Below are 26,760 nucleotides of genomic sequence, written 5' to 3'. Positions count from 1 at the left end.
GCTTATGGTTCCAAGGATTAATAAAATAACAATGGGAGGTCGAGCTTTTAGTTACAGGGCCCCTAAATTGTGGAATGGTCTGCCTGCTACCATAAGAGATGCCCCTTCGGTCTCAGCTTTTAAATCCCGGCTGAAGACTCACTACTTCAGTTTAGCATATCTTGACTAGAGCTGCTGATTAACTGTACATACTGCATCTCTGTTGTTAGTCATTAGCACTAAAACATAAGTAACATGATAGTTAGAATTGGAAACTAACCCTCACCTCTTGTGTTTCTCTTTTCGGTACTCAAATGTGGCACTTGGTGCCACTGCCCACCTGCCAAGTTGTTTTGCCTGCCTAAGGTAAAGTCATCCCTGATGGAGGATCGCAGGAATCGTGAGAAAGAGGGGTCCTTTCATCGGATTGGCTGGCCCAACACTGTTTATTATGTGATATCATCTACTGTTAAATTCTGCTCCGTACTTCTAAAAAAATTTTATTTTTTATTGAGGATTTGTTCTGTGTATTGTATTGTATTGACCCCCTTCTTTTGACACCCACTGCATGCCCAACCTACCTGGAAAGGGGTCTCTCTTTGAACTGCCTTTCCCAAGGTTTCTTCCATTTTTCCCTACTAGGTTTTTTTGGGAGTTTTTCCTTGTCTTCTTAGAGAGTCAAGGCTGGGGGGCTGTCAAGAGGCAGGGCTTGTTAAAGCCCATTGCGGCACTTCCTGTGTGATTTTGGACTATACAAAAATAAACTGTATTGTATTGTATATATCTATCTCTATATATAATGATATATTATATATATATCTCTATGATATATTATATATATCTCTATATATCTGATGGGGTCAGGGATTCTCTCTCTCTCGCGCCTGTGTGTGTGTATGCGTGTGTGTGTGTGTGTGTGTCTCTCTCTCTCTCGCGCCTGTGTGTGTGTCTCTCGCGCGCACCTGTGTGCTGTAAGTGAATGAAAAGATAGAACTCTGGAGAGAGCAACATACAACTGTACGTGAATGAAAACTGATTTTGGCAGATACAGGCATATCTTTTTGAAAGTTTGTCCCTGCGCCTTATTAATTGTCATTGCAAAGGCCAATCTAACAGGAAATTGTCTGCGTGTAAAAGTAAAAGGCAAATTTGAATCTGATGGGGTCAGGGAAATCCGGGGAATATGGACAGTTTGTGAGGTAGGAGCTGCAATTGTTTTACACCCCAGTACATTGCGGTGAATGCTGAGAACAGTCTAGTGCCTTTACAGAGACTTCTTGCTGGCATGAGGTTTCTGAGAAGAATGACAACTGAACCAATTTTAAGTTTGACTTTATGTGGAGGCATGCCAGTGGGAGTAATGGCTGCCCGGCGGGTCATGGGAAGAACGCCGCCGGATCGCCAGTCGGCATCGTTTATGGGCGGAACTACGACGGTATGTGATCGTCTTCGACCCTCCGACTTTCGTTCTTGATTAATGAAAACATTCTTGGCAAATGCTTTCGCTCGAATTGTTGGTGGGCGGGGCTCTGTCATGCGTGTGCCATGGTCAGCTGCTTAGTGAATTGTTGGTGGGCGGGGCTCTGTGAGTTGGCAGGCATGGCTCTGTCTTGCTTGCCATGGACTTAGTGAATTCTTAGAGTTGGTGGGCGTGGCTCTGTGAGTTCTCGTTGTATCCCATGGTGTTAGAGTTGGTGGGCGGGTCTCTGAGTTGGCGGGCGTGGCTATGTCGTGCATATCCCATGGTTGTCTTGTGTGCCCTGTCAGCTGCTTAGTGAATCTATACTAATAAAAGGCAAAGCCCTCACTGACTCACTGACTGACTGACTCACTCATCACTAATTCTCCAACTTCCCGTGTAGGTAGAAGGCTGAAATTTGGCAGGCTCATTCCTTACAGCATACTTACAAAAGTTAGGCAGGTTTCATTTCGTAATTCTACGCGTAATGGTCATAACTGGAACCTGTTTTTTGTCCATATACTCTAATGGAGGAGGCGGAGTCACGTATCGCGTCACCACGCCTCCTACGTAATCACGTGAACTAAAAACAAGGAAGAGATTTACAGCACGAGTCAAACACGGGAACGAAGATAAATGACGTTAATTTTTGAGTGTCTTTTAATACTGTGTAAGCATACATATTAACACACGTGCAATTAAACGTGTGCATTTACGGGGTGATTTCTCAGGCTTAAATGCTCGCCTTTTATCAAACGCGGGAACAAAGGTAAATGACGTTGTTGAGTGTCTTTTAATACTGTGTAAGCATACATATTAACACATGTGCAATTAAACGTGTGCATTTACGGGGTGATTTCTCAGGCTTAAAAGCTCTCCTTTTATTAAAAAGGTAAATGCTAACTGTTTTCATTCTGAAGGGCACAAACCACGTTATATTTCAGTCGTTAAACTCGCAAAAATGTCGGTACACCAGATAAATAAGCGCAACATATTATCAGTTGTATTGTATGCTTACAATACATATAGAAATGTGTTAATCGTTAACTAATAGTATGGGATGGTGTTTTTCGACTCGTGCCTTGATTTAAATGATTCCATGTCTTGGTGGGTTTGCGTAGCTTATTGTCAATATCTTTACACCTGTTTTTAAAACTTATTGACTGAAACGGGCTTTCACGAAAAAAGTTAGGGCTTTGCTACAGGATACACCCTCCACAAGTTAAGGAAGTAAAAATAAAAGGTATATATTTCTGCTTTATTTAAACCTTTTAAGTATGTGTAAGCATACATATTAACACGTGCAATTAAACGTGTGCATTTACGGGGTGATTTCTCAGGCTTAAAAGCTCGCTTTTTATTGAAAAGGTAAATGCTAACTGTTTTCATTCTGAAGGGCACAAACCACGTTGGATTTCAGCCGTTAAACAAGCAAAAATGTCGGTACACCAGATAAATAAGCACAACATATTATCAGTTGTATTGTATGCTAACAATACATATAGAAATGTGTTAATCGTTAACTAATAGTATGGGATGGTGTTTTTCGACTCGCGCCTTGATTTAAACGATTGCATGTCTTGGTGGGTTTGCGTAGCTTATTGTCAATATCTTTACAGCTCTTTTTAAGACTTAATTTAAAAAGGTTTTCTTTTCTTCTTAATAAAAATATAAAAGCAGTACTTCGCCGGTGCAAAGCGCTCACTTCACTCCCTTACGGGAATCGAACCTCGGACGTCAGTGCTAGAGGCGAAGCCCCTAAAATTGCACCACGGCGTGTGGTTCGTTTATTTGACAGCATGTACATCGGGGTAATTACATTCACGGCATTCGTAGTCTGATTCACAATCTGATTGTATGGGTGGTTACCTACCAGGTAACGCTTATGGTTAGCCAGCAAGTCAGCTCGAAGTGATCACTCGAGTAAAGGCAGCTTCACAAAAAAACAGATCCTTAACAAATTGTTATTAGTATATTTTCTCTCAATTTAAAAAGGTTTTCTTTTCTTCTTAATAAAAATTTAAAAGCAGTACTTCGCCGGTGCGAAGCACGGGGATTTGAGCGACTGACGCATACAGACATATTCATGAGTGTAGGTACTTCGGAAAGAAAGCACCGTGTAAACCTAAAGTTTAAATTAAGTTCATAGACCTACAAAAGGTTGCCATTGATTTCAGGCAAGATTGCTTTTCTCCTGTACAACTATACGTTGCATTCTCAAGAGTGTGCTTGCACGGCTTGGTCATATTACAACCGGAGTGCTGAACTGACAACGTGGTATACAAACAGAACTATAACAATCGTAATAAACGAATAAAAAAAAAAAAGCGAAGAACCCTTGGATTTAATAAAAAGGCTCCTTCCTTGGCGTTCGTTTATAAAACAGCGGAAAAGCTGTGTTAAGGCTGCTTCACAAAAAAACTGATCCTTAATATAGATATAGATATAGATATAGATATATATATATATATATATATATGTATATGTAAGCTTATAAGTACTGCCTTACTTCTCTTTAAGAAAGGAAGATGTAATGATACTTGATTTAAATGATTCCATGTCTTGGTGGGTTTGCGTAGCTTGTTGTCAATATCTTTACACCTGTTTTTAAGACTTATTGACTGAAACGGGCTTTCACGAAAAAAGTTAGGGCTTTGCTACAGGATACACCCTCCACAAGTTTAGGAGGTAAAAATAAAGGTATATATTTCTGTTTTATTTAAACCTTTTAAGTTCGTATGCATAGCCCCATTTGGCTGTTTTAGTTTTTTTTTTTTTCTTTCTTCAGTAATATTTAATCTCCTTAAAGAAAAACAATATATGCATTTTACTTTTTTTGTATCTCTTTAGTAATATTTTAGTGTAAAAGGATAGCCAGTATTTAAACCTTTTATGTTACTTTATAAAGTTATTTTACACAATGTTGAAAAATTAATAAGAAAGCTACATATTTTGGCAGCTGCTGCTTTAATTTTCAATGAAATGAAAAAAGCTCTCCAAGAGAAAACCTCAATGAAGAAGAAACAGTTTGCACTATCTAAAAATGAGAAACCCTCATTTATAAAGGTTTGCTGCAGATGACTTAACTGAAAATAAATTAATAGTTCCTATGTGTATAATACATATTTATCTATTTGACTTATGCCTTTATTCCTGCAACTTGCAACATCTGAGGTACAATTTGTTACATTACTTTTGTTTTTTGCAGCACAGGCAGGCGATGTGGCTTCCTCAGGGTCACACAGTGGTGTCAGTACCAGGATTTGAACTGACAAGCTCCGGGTTTGCTGAAATATTACTGAAGAAAGAAAAAAAAACGAACACGGGCAAATGGGGCTATGCATACAAATGTCCATCCATCCATTATCCAACCCGCTATGTCCTAAATACAGGAGCCAATCCCTGCCAACACAGGGCACAAGGCAGGAAACAAACCCCGGGCAAGGTGCCAGCCCACTGCAGGGCACACACACCACGGACAATTTAGAATCGCCAATGCACCTAACCTGCATGTCTTTGGACTGTGGGAGGAAACCGGAGTACCCGGAGGAAACCCAGACAGACACGGGGAGAACATTCAAACTCCACGCAGGGAAGCGAACCCGGGTCTCCTAACTGGCACCTTTCACTGCGCCACCATACCGCCCGCATACAAACTTAAAAGGTTTAAATAAAACAGAAATATATACCTTTATTTTTACTTCCTTAACTTGTGGAGGGTGTATCCTGTAGCAAATCCCTAACTTTTTTCATGAAAGCCCCTTTCAGTCAATAAGCCTTAAAAACAGGTGTAAAGCTAAACTTGCAGCACCGCTATTCAATTACACTTGCCTAACGCCTCTCCTAAGGGGAGATACTGTGGGATCTGGGCATCCGTCAAAGCACCAATCACAGGCCCGATTAGAAAGCGGGAAGCTGTGATTTGTCGTCTCCCTCCCATGTAACAATCACAGCCCGTGTTACAACGCACTATGTATGTATGTGTATATATATATATATATATATATATATATATATATATGTATATGTAGATGTGTATATGTAGATATGTATATGTAGATATGTATATATGTATATATGTTTACATAACCTCTTTAACACACTACTTCTCCGCTGCGAAGCGCGGGTATTTTGCTAGTTTATTATATATATATATATATATATATATATATATATATATATATATATATATATACACACACACACACACACACACACACACACATGCACAGTAGACCCCTGCGAAGTCGTGTTTCAGGGTAAGTGGCCTCAGTCACTCGCGGATTTTTCCTTAGAACCTATTTAATAATTGTTAGCGGAAACTGCAAATATCCTCCGCAATTTTTATGGCTTTTTTCGTGGCAATACTGTACTGTAGAGAGAACAGGAAGCAACTGTTGAAGAAAACGCGGCTTGGGATGGTGAAAGTAGCCAATAGAATTTGAAACTGCAACTCCCAGCAGTCCCTGCAGTGGCTCTGATCGGTCTTCTGCTGAGGGTGCTGGGGCTGTTGGGGTCAAACGATGTCAGCACGGCTTTTTAAAAAGGGGGCCAGTGACCAAAAGCAAAAAAAAAAGTTTTTGTAATTTGTGTTTCAAGTTCCTGTCTGTCTACCTTCTGTTGGGTTACCTGTACTTATTCGTTTTGTCCTGGATCGTTTCGTGATTGGTGTGTGAATTGTCTGCCGTCTGCCTGTGTACACGAGGACTGTAAGTGGATTCATGGCCATCCTGCAAAGAAAGGAGCACTCCTGAACCCGTCCACCCGTCTTCACCATTTCAGGAACTAGCGGTAGGACTATCTTTACATTCCCATTCAATATGAGGATCTCTGGACTATCTATTTTCATCATTACATTTCATCCGTTGCTGTTTTTCATGATTTACTATGTGTGTTTTGTTTGTGCTTTGTTATATTTAAGGTGTAATCGGCGTAAGGGGAACAGGGGTGGCATCGTTGTTTTCATTTATTTAATTTGTTTTCATTACATTCTTTATTTGCTGTTTGATTACCGGTTTGCTTTGTTTTTGCCTCTGTTTGTGAATGCGTGTGGGTCGGGCCAAGGATGGGTGCGTCCCTGGAATCTCCACCATAAAAATAAATAAATTGCCGTCTTCTTGACAGTGTGAATCTTAGTGACACCGGACCGCTACAGCGTTATTCATTTCTCCTTGCTGCTGATTGACTGTGATGCATCTCCAGCTGAGTGTTCTTGTGTTTTCTGTTTTGTTCCTCTTAACCCTTAAACCGCCACAACCGGCTATAGTTGTTTCCCAGTGCCATTTGCGAGCATGCAGGAGCTGATCAGTCAGTGCCGTACATTCATTGAGCAGCCAGCTCATGACCACTGCCAGCCCCTTGTGAGCAGGGGGGGGCTGAACAGAAGACATGGACGCCTCTCAAAAAACCCCTCTTAAAAAACGCTGACAGACTACATTCACATTGCTCCCTTACTTGCTGGGTTTACTTGTGGCTGCTCTGTCGCGTGATATGCTTCTTGCGCGCCGCTATACTTACTTAAAAGCCTGAACAGCATCTGTCCTTTTTGGCCGATTGCTTTGTTTCTCTCTCCTCCCCCAGACATCCTCTGCTCCTGTTGGGGGTCCCGCTCTTGTTGTGCTCCCCTATGATGTTTGCCTATTCTTTAATCGAGAACTAACTGCATACTGAGCATTTTACTTCTGAAAGAGACATGTTTGTTTTTAAGTGTTTGAATAAAGTTCCTGTCTCTACAATCTCCTGTGTTTGTGCAATTCTGTGACCCAAGCGTGACACCCTGCAGCCTCACTGTCTCTGGGATTCAGCCGCTGCACTAGACTAGCCTGACAGTGTCAGCGTTTACCTCTGTGTGCTTCAGTGCAGCCAGTTCAAGCACAGTTGGCTCGGTGATTTACTGAATTTCACCCATGGCATCAGTTGCACCTTGTACATATTGTTCCAGTAGTTTTTTTTAAATTGTTTTTACAGTTCATTAGCAGTGTGTAAAATGATCAGTGTTGCAGTAATTGTTATGCTCTTTGCATGAAAAAAATGTGTTCCATTAAAATTTCACTTTTTCTTTGTGAATTGTGACGTTTACTTAAAAAGTGCAGCAAAAAAGTATTTGGCGTCCAGGGATGCATTAACCCCCAAATATGTGGCACCTTAAGGGTTAAAGCCCCAAGATGCCGCCAAAACGTCCTGCACCTTCTAAGGCTTCTGGCAATTAAAACGCACTTGCATGAATTACACTACATATAGCGGTAACATCGGAATTTTACATTCTAGCACTGCGGGAGACATAGCAGTACAGTATACAGGTTTACCTTCACATTCTTTATTTTTAGATAATGTATTAAGCTGAGTTTGAAATTAAATTGAAGTGTTTTGGGGGCATATTTAGGGTTTAAACTATAAAATAGGCATTTTTTTAAACCACATCCAAATTTGCGGTTTTTCACAATTCGCAAGTGCTCTAGGAACGTAACCCCCGTGAATTTTGGGGGGTGTACTGTGTATATATATTATAAATATATCACAATCATGGCCGAAATTATCGGCACCCCTGGAATTTTCCCAGAAAATGCACCATTTCTCCCAGAAAATTGTTGCAATTACAAATGTTTTTGTATACACGTTTATTTCCTTTATGTGCATTGGAACAACACAAAAAAACAGAAAAAAGCCAAATCTGACATCTTGTCACACAGAACTCCAAAAATGGGCCGGACAAAATTATTGGCACCTTTTCAAAACTGTGGGTAAATCGTTTTTTTTCAAGCATATGATGCTCGTTTGAACTCACCTGTGGCAAGAAACAGGTGTTGGCAATGTAGCAATCACACCTGAAGCCAGTTAAAATGGAGAAAAGTTGACTCAACCTTTCTGTTGTGTGCCCGAGTGTGCCACACTAAGCATGGAGAACAGAAAGAAGAGCAGAGAATTGTCTGAGGACTTGAGAACAAAAATTGTGGAAAAATATCAACAATCTCAAGGCTACAAGTTCATCTCCAGAGATCTTCATGTTCCTTTGTCCACTGTGCGTAACATAATCAAGAAGTTCATAACACATGGCACTGTAGCTAATCTCCCTGGACGTAGACGGAAGAGAAAAATCGATAAAAGACTGCAATGAAGGATAGTCCCAATGGTGGATAAACAGCCCCAATCAATTTCAAAACATATTCAGGCTGTTCTGCAGACTCAGGGTGCAACAGTGTCAGCTCAAACTATCCGTCAACATCTGAACGAAATGAAACGCTATGGCAGGAGAGCCAGGAGGACCCCACTGACGACACAGAAACATAAAAAAGCCAGACTGGAGTTTGCCAAAATGTACTTGAGGAAGCCAAAATCCTTCTGGGTGAACGTCTTGTGGACAGATGAGACCAAGGTAGAGCTTTTTGGTAAAGCTCATCATTCTACTGTTTATAGAAAATGGAATGAGGCCTACGAAGAACATAGCACCTACAGTCAAACATGGTGGAGGTTCTAAGATGTTTTGGGGATGTTTTGCTGCCTCTGGCACTGGATGCCTTGACTGTGTGCAAGTCATAATGAAATCTGAAGACTATCAAAAGATATTGGGGCGCAATGTAGGGCCCAGTGTCAGAAAGCTGGGTCTGCGTCAGAGGTCATGGGTGTTCCAGCAGGACAACGACCCCAAACATACCTCTAAAAGCACCCAGAAATGGATGAAGACAAAGTGCTGGAGAGTTCTGAAGTGGCCAGCAATGAGTCCGGATCTAAATCTGATTGAATACTTATGGAGAGATCTCAAAATTGCTGTTGGGAGAAGGCACCCTTCAAATCTGAGAGACCTTTGAGCAGTATGCAAAAGAAGAGTGGTCGGAAATTCCAGTTGACAGGTGTAACAAGCTTGTTGATGGTTACAGGAAGCACTTGATTTCAGTTATTTTTTCCAAAGGGCGTGCAACCAAATATTAAGTTGAGAGTGCCAATAATTTTGTCCAGCCCGGTTTTTGAGATTGAATTTCCTCAGCTGATACAAAAAGAACATTCTCTGATGGGCTTTCTTAATAATACATGCAATATTGTTGTCCCACGTAAGTTTTAACAGCTGAGCCATTTATAGCATGTGATACATGAGTAGGTGACAGTTTTCTGAAATTTTTGATCATCCTCGGTGATTATATCAGTATGCGAAAACTAACAAATTCCTAATACAACAAATTGTATAAGGCGAAATAAAGAACAAAAAAAAAAAAAAAACTGTTTTTGAAATGTTAAGATCCAAATTATTATGGCTGTACCACAATGTTAGATTTTCCACCTCATCTGTACAGTATGTGGACTCATCATTGTTTGCAATGAGGCCTAATACTGTTATGTTATCTGCAAATTTAAGAAGTTTGATAGACGAATCACCAGAGGTAGAGTAATTTTGTAAAATGAGAAGAGTAGTGGGGAAATGATACATCCATGTGGTGCACCAGTACATACTGTTCCCTATCTGTAAGAAAGTCTGATCCATGGATGATTGAACTACGCAGTTTGAACTGAGCTAGGAGCTCTGGGATGATTGTACTGAAAGTAGAGCTAAAGTCCACAAACAAGATCCTCACATATGTCCCTGGCTTATCAAGGTGTTGGTAAATAAAGCTCAAACCTAAATTCACTGCATCATCCACAGACCTTTTGGCTCTGTATGCAAATGAAATGGGTCCAGGAAATCTTTTGTAGCATTATTGACGTAATTCAGAATAAGGCGTTCTAAGGTCTTCATTACCACAAAGGTTAAAGCTACTGGTCTATAGTCATTTAGGCCTGTGACCTTTCATTTATTCGCTACTGGAATGATGGTGGCAGTTTTGAAGCAGGCAGGAACAATGCACAGATCCAAAGATTGGTTGAAAATGTCTGCAAATACTGTAAGACAACTTATCTGCACAGTGCCCGAATATGGAAGGGGAAATAATGTCCGGGCCTGCAGCTTTTTTGATATTTTGCTTTTTGAATAAGTTGAAGATGATTTTTATTATTACCACGCTTGCTTTAACTTCGCCTATTTGTTGTCTGGTACAAATCTTGTAAATCGATATTTAACCCACTTCCTATTGTCCAAATGACTTGAAATTTTGCACACTTACTCACTTCCGATGACAATACATGAATCAATAATCAGTTTCACTAATTGATCAATGAATCCATGTTAAGAAATGAAATTTTCATATGAAGAATAGTTAAAGATTTCACCAATAGATGGCGTTAGTAACGGACAGAAATATTAAAGTGTTCAAATTTTGGATTACAGTAATCCCTCGCTACTTCGCAGTTCACACGACTTCGCGGGTTTTTAAATACAAGTGATTGCCCGCCTATCGCTGAAGTTATGTTCCAGACCCATCAGCAACAGGAGAAAATCCGCGATATAGAAAGACCATATAAATAAACATTTTTATAGTTTTTAGCCTTAAAATACCCATCCCACATGCTTTAAACACATGTAAACTTATAAAACACACTTTGTTAACACATATGATATGTGGATGTCGGGCTAAGGATATGAGTAACATCTCACTATTATAAAACATTTTAACTTCACGCAAGACAAGACAGTGAGACAGGAAAATTGGTGATGTACAGGCTTAAAATTATTGACACGCAGAGCGACAAGCAGCACAAAGCCAGCACAAAGTCCACTTCTCCTTAGCGTTCATTCAGCTCCCCACCCCCTTGACAATGCGAAGTGGCAGGAGCGTACTGCGCTTCCGGGGAGGGGGGGTTTGAGCGAAGGTGCGTTCAGCTCTCACACACCCCCACACACACACACACACACACACACTCCTCCTTCCGAACGCGCAGAGCGACAAGCAGGCATTTTGGCAGAAGCAGCACTAAGTCCATTTCTGCTCAGCGTGAGTTCAGCTGCCCCCCTTCACAAAGCGAGTGCAGACACATTGACATCTGATCGCTGCGTGCAGTGTGCAGTGTTGGTCTGAGGTGTTTAAGAATGTAGAAAGTGTTTAAGAGCATAGGAAGTGTTTATAAGAGCGTGGGAAAGGTTAACAAGAGAGTGAGAAAGGTTTATAAGAGTGTGGGAAGGGTTTATAAAGCCTTAAAATATGTATAAATAATAAAATAAATATAGGTCTCTACTTCGCGGATTTTCACCTATCGCGGGGGGCTCTGGAACGTAACCCCCGCTATAGGTGAGGGATTACTGTACAAAATTATACTAAAACAAACCCAAGACTAAAAAGTTGAATATTATAATATATATATATATATATATATATATATATATATATATATATATATTCACGGCATTCGTAGTCTGTGTCACAATCTGATTGTATGGGTAGTTACCTACCAGGTAACGCTTGTGGTTGGCCAGCAATCTGCTAACATCCGCCACGGTGCCCTCAGTTTGTGAGGAGCAGGTCATAGAATGGTTGAAAATAGTTTACTGTCGAATAAATGCAAAGAGTACACGACACGTGTTTCGCCCTCATTCTGGGCTCATCAGGTGTACACACTCCACTGCACTCCCTCTCGGGAATCGAACCTCGGACGTCAGCGCCAGAGGCGATGCCCCTATATATATTTTCACGGCATTCGTAGTCTGTTTAAAAAGTTTACTAAAAAGTAAAAAATAAGTCCCTCCTACATCACTTGTAAAATAAAAGCGTGGGCGCCCATGCTTTTATTTTACAAGTGATGTAGGAGAGACTTATTTTTTACTTTTTAGTACACTTTTTAATTTAATATAAGCGTGGTTTTAAAAAAGTATATATGTTTGCAGTAATGACAGGAGAGGGAAATGGAGAAGAATAGGAGAGTAGAGTAGTAACAGTGAGACCATCAGGTGGATTTATGTCCCATTGTCTTTCAAAGCGACTATAAAACTGATTTAACTGATTAGCCAGACTGAGATCAGCAGAACGGTTTGATGCTTGTTTCTTGTAGTTAGTGACCTGTTTAAGGCCTTTCCAGACTGATGTGCTGTCATTTGCAGACAACTGTTCCTGCAGATTATCCGAGTACATTTGTTGTGTTTTGTTTTTTTTTATACCAAGATATACTTGGCTTTTCTGTATTCCTCAGGATTTCCAGACCTGAAAGCACACTCTTTATATTGGTGCAGTCACTAGGGTGAGCCAAGCCTTATCACTGCTAAACTTCACAATTGTTATTGTTGGAATGCAAAGATCTTCACAAAAACTAGTATATGAAGTTACAGCATTAGTGTATTCGTGAATATTGGAGGTGGCAGCTTTGAAGGCACTCCAGTCTGTATAAGCAAAGCAGTCCTAAAGCACCTCTACTGCCTTGCTGGTCCACCTTCTAACTATTCTTTTTACTGACTTTACAGTTTTCAGCTTATGTTTGTAAACAGGAATAAAGTGAATCATAGAATGGTCAGAATTACCAAGGGGAACATGAGAGAAGGCATGAGAAGCATCCTTAACAGCTGCAAAGCATTAATTTAGAATATTTCCATTTCTAGCAGGGCATTTTATTTGTGGTTGATATTTAGGAAGCACCTGGCTAAAAGTGACATGGTTAAAACTACCCAAAACAACAATTTGTAAGTCTGGATTGTCTTTTTCAGCCTCGTTGATTATATCAGCAACCGGTCTAATACTCAGAACTGTGGCACTAGTCAGCAGTTGTTAATACAGTTGAGTGTTTGTATCAAGATAGAGAGGAAATCCATTACCAATTAATTTGCAAATATTTTGTGACACACTGAGCTGACACAGGCTACAGACTAATGCCCGTTTGACATACTTTGATATATTTTATCAATTTTACAGCAAATTCAGGGTATCCTGAGGGCACATGAAAGACCAACCTGCACCTAATAAACTGGCAACTAAGGCAAGACATTTTATGGTCTATTTTATTGCTGCTACTATCAGGAATCTGCTTTTTGTTTAATTTCTGTTTTATGATCTTTATTTACAATGGCTTGCATTACTGATGGCTTGTACAAAAATAGAACACCACAGCAGGTCAAAAGTTACACCTCATCAACAATGAAAAATTAAAGTCCCACATCTTTTAATTTTTGTTCCCTATATGTGTACCTGTGCTAAGAGAAAGACTGGCATGAAATAGAAGATCATATCGTTCTAACAAGTCAATGACAGACTAAAGATTTCTTAGCATCAAATTTAGATTTGATTCTTTTCAATACCAAATTTTACATAGAGTACACTTCTATCAAGTAGTATGTCCAACCCCTAATTGGTGTTGTCAAGAGGTTTCAAAATGATTATCTAACGTATCTGTCACCATCACTTAGTGTGTGGCCTTTTTAAATGATGCAGTCTATTTATATCTGACAAGGCGCTCTGCAGTGTATTCTCTAAGCTCCACAATAACTCCTTTAAATTTCAGCTGAAGCAATTTTGGTGTGGAATTTGCACATTCTCCCCAGTTTCTCCCCATGTACTACTGGCATGCAGCTTAACTTATTTGAGTGTACTATATTGTCACTATGAATGAGTGTGGGTTTATTGTTAAATGTATCATGTGATAAACTGGTGGCTTTTTTAAGGGACATTCATGCAGTTCACTAAATGTGGCTAGGTTATGTTTTGTTCACCTGTGATCCTGTATTGAAACTAAAGTTTCAATAGAAAGTAGTAAAACTGGTGAACCTTTATATCTTTTTAAGTTTTCCAGCACTTTTTATAGTCATCTACTATTTCACTGATACAGCCATTGTACAGGGCCAAAATCTAATGACAGTTGACTGAGGATTTTTCTACAAAATACCAGAGGTTCTTACACGTAAAAATTAGAGAGTGGTAAGTACACAAAAAATTAGAAAAATAATTTTGATTTTCTTACACCCAATCCTGATGTCAGTTGTATTCTTTTTTCCTATCTGGACTCCAGAAAGAACATGTTCTGCAGTTTATAACAACTCTTCCCACTAAGTATTCTGCAATGTGTTAAATTACTGTTTTTGCATCACATTTCATCAATTTTTTCATTTAACAGTACACTTTACTCAGAGTGGTTAAATACTTTCCTACACGTTTTGTTTGCTCTTCAGAAACCTAGCTATTGTTGGCATGGAGCTGGACAGCTTGAAATCTGTGGTAGAGCGACGGGCGCTTAGCAGGCTCCTATCAATTATGGAGAATCCACTGCATCCACTAAACAGTGTCATCTCCAGACAGAAGAGCAGCTTCAGCGACAGACTGCTGTCACTGTCCTGCTCCACTGACAGACTGAGAAGATCGTTCCTCCCCCAAACTATGCGACTCTTCAATTTCACCCGGGGAGGTAAACGTTAACATTATACAAAGTTATTGTCTGTTTTTACCTGCATTGTTATCAATCTTTAATTTAATATTGTTTTTTGTATCAGTATGCTGCTGCTGGAGTATGTGAATTTCCCCTTAAGATTAATAAAGTATCTATCTATCGATCTATCTAGCTACTAAAAAAAAAATAAGAATGGTGGATTGCAGGACTATAACAAAAACCTTTCCAGAGAATGCCATTTCAGAAGATGCTTTCTTGCAGTTGTCACATTGCTTTGTTCATGATCAAAGCTTTTACAACAAACATTATGTCTAAATACAAGAAAAAGCAAAAGGAGAGGTCATGATAGATACTGGTGATTTCAACGGAGTAATCAGCCAAGAAAGATATTGCCATTCAACACAGAACTCAACTCTACTGGCGACAGAGTGGGCTTCCATGTACTCTAATAAGTTTATAAATTAACCATAACTCGAAACAGAAGATGGAGAGAAATGCTCAACTTATTAAGTATGGAAGAAGAAAAAAAAAAAGTTTGACCTCTAATATTTACCCTGCAGCCAGTGTGAATGTCACCATAACCTGCAGGGATGCTAGTCAGCTACCATTCTAATCCTAGACTGTCAAGTCCATCAAATTAAGAACCAAGGCCAACGTGAGGAACAATTAGCAGCATCTTGCTCCTCAGCGACCCCCAGCTCCTAGGAGAATGGAAACACGTCTCATTAATGGGACTATAGATGAAAACGAGCTGTAAGCAAAAACAAGTTTCTGCACTCTCCAGAGCTTTTAAAATGCATCAAATCAGTCAGCAGTTTTTCAGCCAGTGGAAGTATAGAGCTCTGCGCCCTGTATAACTTGTCTATTGTACCAGACTGACTTCTACTGTATTCCTATTTGCCTACACCCACACTGCCAACTCTTTATTTACCTGCCTGACACCCAGGATTTTCCTATCCTGACAGTCTCACTATTCTAAAAGCTTCATTACACAACATACTGTTTGTCAATTTGCATTACAAATCTATTACATATTACAGTTACAATTGTCTTCTGTAAGCTCTTGCATTTCTGTTGTGGGCTGCATCAGGAGTGGGCAGGAGGAGTATAGGAACCTAATCAAGGACTTTGTTAAATGGTGCAACTCAAACCACCTACAACTGAACACCAGCAAACCCAAGGAGCTGGTGGTGGATTTTAGGAGGCCCAGGCCCCTCACGGACTCCCTGTGAACATCAGAGGTGACTGTGTGCATAGAGTGCAGACCTATAAATACCTGGGAGTGCAACTAAATGATAAATTGGACTGGACTGTCAATACTGATATTCTGTGCAAGAGAGGACAGAGCCGACTATACTTCCTTAGAAGGCTGGCGTCCTTCAACATCTGCAATAAGATGCTGCAGATGTTCTATCAGGCGGTTGTGGCAAGCGCCCTCTTCTACGCGGTGGTGTGCTGGCGAGGCAGCATAAAGAAGAGGGACACCTCACGCCTGGACAAACTGGTGAGGAAGGCAGGCTCTACTGTAGGCACGGAGCTGGACAGTTTGACATCTGTGGCAGAGCGACGGGCGCTGAGCAGGCTCCTGTCAATCATGGAGAATCCACTGCATCCACTGAACAGTATCATCTCCAGACAGAGGAGCAGCTTCAGCGACAGACTGCTGTCACTGTCCTGCTCCACTGACAGACTGAGGAGATCGTTTCCTCCCCTACACTATGCGACTCTTCAATTCCACCCCCTTGGGTAAACGTTAACATTATACAAAGTTATTGACTGTTATACCTGCCTTGCACTCTCCACCTTGCATTTTTTAACTTGAACTGCATTTTTATCACTCTTTAATTAATATTGTTTTTATCAGTATGCTGCTGCTGGAGTATGTGAATTTCCCCTTGGGGATTAATAAAGTATCTCTCTCTTCTAATGTATTTACATTGATTTCTTTAAACTTTCATGCATAATATAAACAAAAACAAAAAGTTTAAGTGTGTGCTCTGTCACAATTATTATACAAAGTGACTGACAAATGAACACTACCTGCTCTTTTCTTCGCAAGGATACAAAGCTATATGCGGAGGTATTCATCATGTACACCTGGCTCAGTTGTACTTTTCATTTGAACAGAGCACTCTAAACCCGAGAAGCAGGGCAAGATCTTGACTGTAAAAATCTGAATTATTCATCCACTTTGCAAGGTTTGCTGTTATGTTGCAAAGTCACAGAAGAGAAGTTTGAGCCTATCCCATACTATCTGACACAAAGTAGGATATTAGGGACACCAGTCAATTGTAAGGGCACATTCAAGGACTTGCATATTTAGTTATAAATACAGGCTAAAAACATACAGTCAGATATCATTTGACTGTCCAGTGGGTTTGCATGAAAACTAGAGTACCTGAAGAAAATCAACATGGATATAAAGAAAATGCCTCAACTCCTTGCTAGGCTAGAATTCAAAACCAGTTAGTTATCTACTGATTTTTCTTAGTTGGCTTTATCCTACACTATGTGGTGAAAACCACAACAGGTCACTGGTCTGACAAGGTGTACTTAATTTGCAGCCAAAACCTTTTCTAGGTGGTGTGGAGCTTGAAAAATTAAACTCTAGCCTGTCTACAATCTATACAATCTACATTATAACCCAGTTTATCAGCAATGCTGCTTAATGAGGGGAAACTACAGACAAGCTTTTTCCTCCTTATCCACATCTATTATGGGCAGACTAATTTGTCATGAAGCAAAGAGCAAGAATTGAGCACTTATGTCAGCTTTGCATCTCTAACAATGGAATTAACAGCAAAACCTTTACAATGTAAAGTGAAACTTTTAAGACCACGAGGGCCCCGACCAGGATTTTATTACACATTGAAAACGAATTTGAAAAATTTGCTTCCAACTTGATCAGATGCAAATTAAGTATATTGAGCTTACAACGGGGGGGGGATTAAATGCAACATGGTCAAAAAATCTCAATTGCAAAAGGAATGTCCTACCGTCTTCCTTTCTGGTGTTGCACTGCCTGGCATGCTGTCTGCATAAATATCACTCCTTTGAGGTCAACAAACTCTAGGATCTCTTGGAAATCCTGCACCACCTTCCAGTCTGGAACAAGGTAATGGGTCACATCACCTGACAAACATTTCCCATCTAAAAACAAAAAGATAGAATTATCAGGGTCAGAAATACACTGCTTGGAATTACTGCTTCACACAAATAATAGCCACTACCCAGATGCCACCCAAACTGTAATGGGACATGTAACAGTTGAATTTGAACCCTGGTCTGATGTGCACCTAGCATGTACAGAGATTCATATTTTTATCTTCTGAGTTTATGCTTAAAGGCTGAAGCTGTTACTTTAATATTCACTGTGATAAAAGCATTTTAATTAACTTTATAAAGGCATTTTTAGTTTTTTTATAGCAAAAATATATAAAGCTTAAGAGAAAAAGTCATATTTTAAAGCATAATCATTGTTGTATTATAATGCTTACGCTAAGTTTCCTGTTGATGATCCCAGCTGGATTAAAAGGGAAAAGCCCATTGTCTCACAGACCTTAAGAAATGGAATGAATGTGCAAACCCTTTCCAAGTAGCGTACCTTTGGACACATTCTTAAAGTCACATACTCCTAAGCTGACAGTACTATCAATCATCCCAGTGGACCGGGTTAATTGTGGTTACTTAATGTATCAACGTTTGTCATGTCTCGTTAGCAACTGGGTGTAACCAATCATGTTAAATGTTTTCTGATTATGTAATTAATTCCTTTAATTGTGACCTAATCAGTCAAGTATAAATATAGTGCTGAAGGTGCTCCTTTCCTTTGTAACATTTGCTAATAATCTGCTTGAGCTGAAGGTGTTACCTCTTGCAAGACTTAAGATAATAAAAAAGAATGACTGATGCTTTCTCTTGCCTGTGTTTACTGTCTATATGGGACACCCAGTTGGGAGGTGTCCGTTAAATTTCTTCCACAGACACCTTAGGGGAAAGAAGACGACTGTATTTATTTATTTATTTATTTTTTTTTTTTCTTACTCCAATTACTATTCCTAATTATAAACACTAAAAAATAAACATAGTATGACTTTTTTTTTTTTTTTTTTAAATATGTACAGTAGGTGGCTTTTCTTCTTCCAATATGTACATTCAGAAATAAAGAGTGGAGCATGCTCTGCTTTTCTAAGTATGGAAATAGCATTACCAATTCCCCAGCTCCTCATTTGGTGCACAAATGTAAATTTTTATTTGCAATATAGGCTTTCCAGTGATTTTAGAGCTGGGTTAGAGGATTTCATGATGTATAATGTAAGGTGGAAGAATGAGCAGAGGAAATAAAATTACAATATTAAAATGATCAGACCCTGTAAAGGAGAGTGAATATCCGTTATACACTTTGTTAAACAAAGATTTTCAAACACACAGAAACGTCACTAATCAACACAGTAAACTTAATATTGGATTTTACTGATTTCTGTTGGTCCTCCTCCCTTGTGTGGTGCAATGAAATACAAAGATACAATTTAAAAAAATGCACTTATAAAGTTGCACCAAATTTCCAGCTACTGAAAATATCTGGCCAAAAACAGGAAAAAAAAAAGGCACATTCAAAAGAATAAGTAAAAATGATATTTTTTTTGGCCAAATATGTGATGCTGTTTGTACTGGTTATGAATGATGCTTTCACTCCAGTTCTATAAGGAATGAGTAGTATGTCATATCGCAGCACATTGTGGGGTATAAACATGACGTTTAGAAAATTGTATATACAACAAGGAATACGTGACATACTGCGAGAGACTGCAACACTTTCACAAAAGCAAAGGAAGGGAGAAGGGAAAAGGGAAAAAAATATCAGGACAAATTGAATCAGGGAGTTTTTTTTTTTTTTACTATTTAAACAAGTTGAGCTAAATAATGTGGATCTGTACATCTTGGAAGTGAAAGAATGCCAAAGGACCTCGAAAAGCTATCTTGGCTCTCATACTTCAATATTCTTGGTTTTGGACCAAGTACGTCATGTATGAGTAAAAGACATAAATCATTTGAGAGTGCACAACAAATTTACTAATGGCTGGGTGCAAAAATCTTCAAATTTATAAGACAGCAGACAATGAGACCACAGATAATTCAGCCAGGATAATTTAAATGAGTTGCCAGTACATTTTTACCTACACGGATATATATAAAAAAAAAAAAAACTGGCCTTTCATTTTACAGTATAAAACTTAAAATAGTAATCATAAACAACTGTAAAATGTAAAGCCCTGTTTCAGTAACACGGAATAATATAATGTTAATCAATAAAAAAAATCGCCTCTCTGTGAAAAAATGGTAACCACTACACCAAAAATGAGATAATGCTACTAGAAAGGAAATCGTTTTATATCTTCCATTTTACTATATCAAGCTGTTTCAAGAAAAGTTGCTGTTTGTTGATCCCTGTGTCTGAATTTGATGCAATACACTGTCACCTGTCTACTAAGAATATATATTCTGTAACTTTAAACAGCTACCTTATATCAATTTAACTCAAAATGATCATATGTACTGGCTTTATATAGCCGTTTCTTTGATATTACTGTTAATTAACGTGCACCCAAGGTAAAATATGTTTGTGTGGTTTGCCATATGGAGTATGATGCAGTTTTCCCGGATTTTTTTTTTCTTGGTACAAACTTCAAAGTTTGCATATAGTTATGATATTTACATAAGGCAATGTTCCCTTTTACAATATTGTTACTGGTGACCTGCAAACCTTTGTACAGTGGGTGTGGGAACTTAAACATAGTTAGCAAACGTATTCCCTAATCCACTCCACCCCCACAAAAGAGATGAAGGTTTGTTGAGGTTATGGAAGAAGATTTATGGGGAGTTATTTACAATAAACTGGCAAACCTGTAACATACCATACACCACAACAGGAAACTTTTCTCCTCTACCGGAGAACATGCACCTACTTCATTAAACATTGAGTTATTTTCAATGTATAAAATTAAATGACTTGTTTGTTACTGGCTGTTATTTTAATGATGCATCCTATAAACTGGTATGTGCTTCTAACAACACTTTTGATAGTTTAATGATTGGCAAATTTTTTTACAGTGGGAATTTCAGTTTATGGTAAAACCTTCAATTCATTTGTAATGTGCTGAAAACAAACTACTTATTTACTGTATAATATACAGCTTCGGAAAGTAATGCCGTATTTTTTACATTAAAATTATTGCAACTACAGCAGACAGTTTCTTACTATAAACTTTTTTAAATAGTGTACCCTCTTACGTTGGTTTAAACTGTTTTTTGATCATCTGTCAGAATGATGAGGAAGTGTACATTAATTATTGGAATAAGTCATCATTTACTATAATGGAGTAAGTCATTTATTATTTACAAAACTATATTTTGTTATTGGCTTTATCTTATTTATCTATTTCATTTCAGTTTTTTAAAGATACATCATCTTTGGAAAGACTTCAGTAATAAAAGGATTTTTCACCAACTTGCTGTTTAATAAAAAAAAAAGTCACTGAAAAGCATAAATCAAAAGTGTAACTGATTTAATTTAGACCTTAAACAATGGCACAAAAACAAATAGACACAAAATATATAAGAAAAGATATTCAGCCTTCAGCCCATTGTTTTCTTAAAACTTGTTTTTGGCTAAGAATTTTCCTTTCGGTGCATCTCTATAGCCCATGCCAGAATGAATTAAATTAAGCATAGGAAAATATGTTACTTGAACAGGCTAAAATTATATAAAATTTATTTGTAGCTGGAAAATGGTCATATGTATTGTGAAGTCTGCAGGAAGGATTCTTGTATAGTTATGTGGAAGACTCCACAACTCACAATATTTATGTAGTGCTTGAGAATGTTATTTTACTCCTTTGCATATTAGATCCATTATTCTTACTAGTGCTGGGCGGTATACCGGTTCATACCGAAAACCGTTTTTTATTTTTGTTATATGGATTTTTCTTATACCGCAACACCGGTTTAAATTGCCTAAACAACGTTTGGAATGTGGCACAGCAGGAAACTGTTTAAGGGGGACCTTATTCACTGCTACACCGCTAAACACATGCAACGGTGTACATGCGTTAGTGGAGGTGTTGCGCGGGGGCTCTTTTTCACTGCTACACCACTAAACAGGCATGCAACGGAGTACCTGCGGTAGTGGAGGTATTGCGTGGTGAAAATGGACAGAACATTCCGAAACTGAAGCTGTAGCAGACGATAAAGTTGAACATGATGACACAGAAGAACATTTGCTGGAAAAAGGAGTCATGTCTGTTCTCTGGAGATACTTTGGATTTAAAAGGTCGGATGTGGACCATTATGTTCAAAAGTGTGAATACTGTTTCTATACTACTGGATAATACTGCAAGCCAAGTTGTACTTGTTTTATTTTTTTCAATACTGTGTAATGTGCTTGGGTACTGTGTAATAGTGTGACGACATGTTGACTTTATTCTCGACATTTCTTCTTTATTCTCGCCATTTGTCGATATTAAAGTCGACATGTTAACTTTATTCTCGTAATTTGTTATTAAAGTAGAACATTGTAAATTAAACTTCATCTTAAAATGAATATTTAATTTACTAGATTTTCTCAAACCCCATCATAAGTTATGTAGCACATTAAATGCTTTGTGTTAAGTGTTCCCAGAGCCATGTTAATCGTTACGTGCTTCTTAAACTGACTTCCTCTTGCACTAAGAGGAGATGCAGGCAACACAGAGAATACATTAATTTCATGATATTCCTGCTCTCTGAACATTTAGAATGCCAAGATAAATACTTGATATTTTCATGATGAAATGCATTTAAGCATATATTAATCATGTGGGGGCATGTTGGCGTGGATGTTGCACTGCTGCCTCGCAGCAATGGGGTCCCGGTGTTCCCGGCTTTGAATTTGCATGTTTTTCTGGTGGGTTTACTCAGCGTGCTTCAGGTTCCTTTCAAAGTCATGTAGCATGTCGGGTTTTGTTATGCTATATTGACCCTGCTAGTGTATGTATTGCTAGTATTCATCCTGCGATGTGCTGGTGCCCCATTCAGGATTTCCTCCTGCCTCGCACACAATGCTTGCAGGGATGGGCACAACCCTGAATGGATGGCATAATTAAACATGTATAACGAAGACTTTTTTTTTTTTTTTTTTTTTTAAAAGTTCTGAACACTTCGTGGTCTAAGTTTATAACTAGTTTTAATTTCATAAGGACGTTTATTGTGTGGTGACTGGTTATGTGGAGCAAGAAAAAGGAAGGATAGGAAGTGGGGGTTTGGTACGTTAGACAGAGACAGCACGCATGCAATAAAGAAAGCCCACTCAGATGAACATCCATTGAATTCTGTGTTAGTGACTATGAACACCAGATCACGAACCCAACATTTACACAATATTTAAGTTAAACCTGTGCAATACCCATTCATACATCCAGTTTTTTGGAGCCTCGTCACAACTGCCATAAAGTTCTCTATACTGAATATACACCTGGGGGCCCCTTACTGCAAGGGTGCAGCACTACCGCCACACTACCGTGCATGTTTAATATGTAAGAGATGGCTGGTAGTTATCCCGGCCAGCACCCCCAGGCCGCTAGATGGAGTCCACCCTGTAACATGGAGGTGCCCCAGATCTCCACAGGGCATCATGGAAAATGGAGTTCGGCTTCACAGCCCTGCTGGATACCATGGGTGCCGCCAGGGGACACTGCAGGGAGGCACAGGGATTGTTATTTTCCCTATAGTCCAGAAGTACTCCCTAGTCACAGGAACGGAAGAACTGAAGTACTTCCGGGCTGAAGAAAAATAAGAGTTTTCATCTGACCCAGAAGTGCTATTGGATCACGTGGACTGAAGGACAGGAGCGCTTTCGGGTCAAGGACTACTTAAAGGACTGTGGGAAACCCAGCAACGAGAGCCGGAGTTGGGAGGAAGAGTGACAGAGCTGCTGGGTAGAGTGGAGGATTGATTATTGTTGATTTATTGTTATTGATTATTGAGTATTGTGGAGGTGCTTTGTGCTCATTATTATTATAAATATTACTGGGACTTTTTACCTGGTGTTTGGACGTGTGGTCTGTGGGTTTTACGGGGCAACAGCGACCCCTAGTGTCACAAATATCTGCTTTAATGCATTTCATCCTGAAAATTATATTAAGTATTTACCTTAGCATTCTAAATTTTCAGAGAGCAGGAATATCATGAAGTGAATGTATCGCTGCCTGTGCCTCCTCTTAGTGTAGAGGAAGTCAGTCAGTTTAGGAAGCGTGTAGCGCTTAACAACTGGGTTGGGGAACACTTAACACAAAGCATTTAATGTGCTACATTAACTTATGTCAGTTTAATGATGGTAAAGTTGTTTAAAAAGTCACTTTAATGTGTCAGTGGACAGAGATGGTTAACATTAACAGAAAGTGTAGTTGGTTTACAAAAAATATTTACTATGTATTCCATTTCTAAGACATGTTCAGTGCAGTACAACTTTTGACAAGCACCTCTGGATATTTTACTAAGTCTTAATGCCTCTTTGGGTGGTTGAAAATATGTTTTCAAAATTTTAGTTTAAGTTGTTTGTAAAATTTGTTCAATAAAAAGGTTCTATATTTTGACTGCAACTGTCATGCAATGTGATTCCTTCTCTTCACAAGTGCCACCCCCTTGAAAACTATAACTTTATGGTCCCATGCAAACCTGTATTAATACTTTTGTGCACATTAAAATTTTTTTTTGTACAATGTACAATTCTCATGACAGTGGAATAGGTTATTCTTAGCCAGTCTACTGCAGTAATTGCAGTGGAAAATGTGGTTAACATACACTCATGCATGGGAAAAAAATACAGTTGAATACCATGGAACCGGTATACAGTAATCCCTCACCTATCGCAGGGGTTACGTTCCAGAGCCCCCTGCGATAGGTGAAAATCCGTGAAGTAGCAACCTATATTTATTTTATTATTTATACATATTTTAAGAATTTATAACCCTTCCCACACTCTTATAAACCTTTCTCACTCTCTTGTTAACCTTTCCCACACTCTTATAAACACTTCCTATGCTCTTAAACACTTTCTACATTCTTAAACACCGCAGACCAACACTGCACACTGCACGCAGCGATCAGACGTCAATGTGTCTGCACTCGCTTTGTGAAGGGGGGCAGCTGAACTCACCCTGAGCAGAAATGGACTTTGTGCTGCTTCTGCCAAAATGCCTGCTTGTCGCTCTGCGCATTCGGAAGGAGGAGGAGTGTGTGTGTGTGTGTGGTTTTGTGAGGGCTGAATGCAGGTACGCTCAAACCCCCCTCCCCGGAGGCGCAGTTCGCATTGTCAAGGGGGTGGGGAGCTGAATGAACGCTAAGGAGAAGTGGACTTTGTGCTGGCTTTGTGCTGCTTGTCGCTCTGCCTGTCAATAATTTAAAAGCCTGTATATCACCAATTTTCCTGTCTCACTGTCTTGTCTTGCGTGAAGTTAAAATGTTTTATAATAGTGAGATGTTACTCATATCCTTAGCCCGACATCCACATATCATATGTGTTAACAAAGTGTGTTTTATAAGTTTACATGTGTTTAAAGCATGTGGGATGGGTATTTTAAGGCTTAAACTATAAAAATGTTTATTTATATGGTCTTTCTATATCGCAGATTTTCTCCTGTTGCTGATGGGTCTGGAACATAACTTCCGTGATAGGCGGGTAATCACTTGTATTTAAAAACCCGCGAAGTCGTGAATCCGTGAAAAGTGAACCGCGAAGTAGCGAGGGATTACTGTAATTTTGAAAAATACTGTGATATAGAATTTTGGTCATACCGCCCAGCACTAATTCTTACATTTAATCATTTTTATAAAAGCATTTTTATATGCTTTCAAGCTAATGCCAACTTTGCTACAATATCTTGTACAAAAATCAGTGTCAACTCGGGCCTTTGTATAGTCTTATGGACAGAGAGGTAAACTGAAAGAATGGGCAAAATGTTAGGTTAAGTTAAAAGCTTTCCAACATAGGCGAGTTTTTAAGTAGTTACTTTTAAGGAATGAATGCAGTCAGCTGATCTATTTAATTTAGGAAGGTCATTCCAAAGGCTAGGTGTTATATAGCTAAAGGCCCAGTCACCCATACAATGCAGGTTAGTGAGGGGCACAACAAGACTGCCAGAATCAGAGGACCTTAGTGGGCGAACAGGAGCAAAGTGATGAAGAGGGTCACTGATTTAGTCATGTGCAAGGCCATTTTAGGCTTTGTAGGTTAATAACAGAAATTTATATTCAATTCTGTAATATACAGAAAGCCAGTGGAGGCGAACCAGGATAGGTGTGATGCGTTTGTTGTTGCTGGTCTGTGTAAGGACTCTTGCAGCAGAGTTTTGAATCAGCTGGAGCTGTAATACAAGATTAGAGACACCTGCCAGTACGGAGTTACAGTTATAAAAGCATGGACAAGTTCCTCAGCATTAGAAAAGGAGAGGAATGAACGAACACGGGATACATTACGGAGGTGAAAGCAAGAAAGTTTCTTAATGTGGTTTATGTGAGTGGAATAAGAAAGGGAGGAAACAAAAATGATACCAAGATTCATTGCATTAGAAGGTGGTTTGAGGAGATCACCGTCAAGAGTGACTGAAAGGTAACTCATTTTCTTAATTTGCACTTTAGTGTCAATTTGCAGGAGTTCAGTTTTGTTGCAGTTTAATTTTAAAGAGTTATGCTCCATCCATGTTTTAATTTCACTGAGGCAAGTTGTGAGCTAAGAAAGCTCTGATGAAGTTTTGCTTTTAACACTGAAATACAGTTGATTATCATCTGCATAAAAATGATAACCCAGTCCAAAACTACGAATAATATGGCCAAGAGGAAGCATATAGATACAGAAGAGCAGAGGGCCAAGGACAGAGCCCTGAGGAACTCCTTGTGTTACTGGCGCTGAGCTGGACCTGCTGCTGCCAAGATTAACAAATGCTTGCCCATCAGTCAGATAGGACTCAAACCACTGGAGGGCAGTGCCAGAGATACCCAGCATGTTCTCCATTCTGGGGAGTAGAATGTTATATCTAATGGTGTCAAATGCTGTACTAAGATCT

General features: G+C 39.1%; 1 protein-coding gene across 1 annotated transcript in view; it reads right to left on the bottom strand.

Moving 5' to 3' along the window:
* dis3l (DIS3 like exosome 3'-5' exoribonuclease) overlaps window positions 1-26,760 on the bottom strand; it is a 111,138-nt gene that overhangs the window by 69,307 nt on the left and 15,071 nt on the right. Inside the window, exon 2 of the mRNA XM_028823845.2 lies at window positions 17,659-17,812. Coding sequence (XP_028679678.1) covers window positions 17,659-17,812 — 154 coding nt within the window. The remainder of the gene's footprint in view (window positions 1-17,658; window positions 17,813-26,760) is intronic.

The sequence above is a fragment of the Erpetoichthys calabaricus genome, chromosome 17 (genome assembly GCF_900747795.2).
Source record: "Erpetoichthys calabaricus chromosome 17, fErpCal1.3, whole genome shotgun sequence".
NCBI classification, from domain to species: Eukaryota; Metazoa; Chordata; class Cladistia; order Polypteriformes; family Polypteridae; genus Erpetoichthys; species Erpetoichthys calabaricus.
The sequence above is the reverse complement of the archived record's forward strand: the minus strand, read 5'-3'. Positions and strand labels throughout refer to the sequence as shown.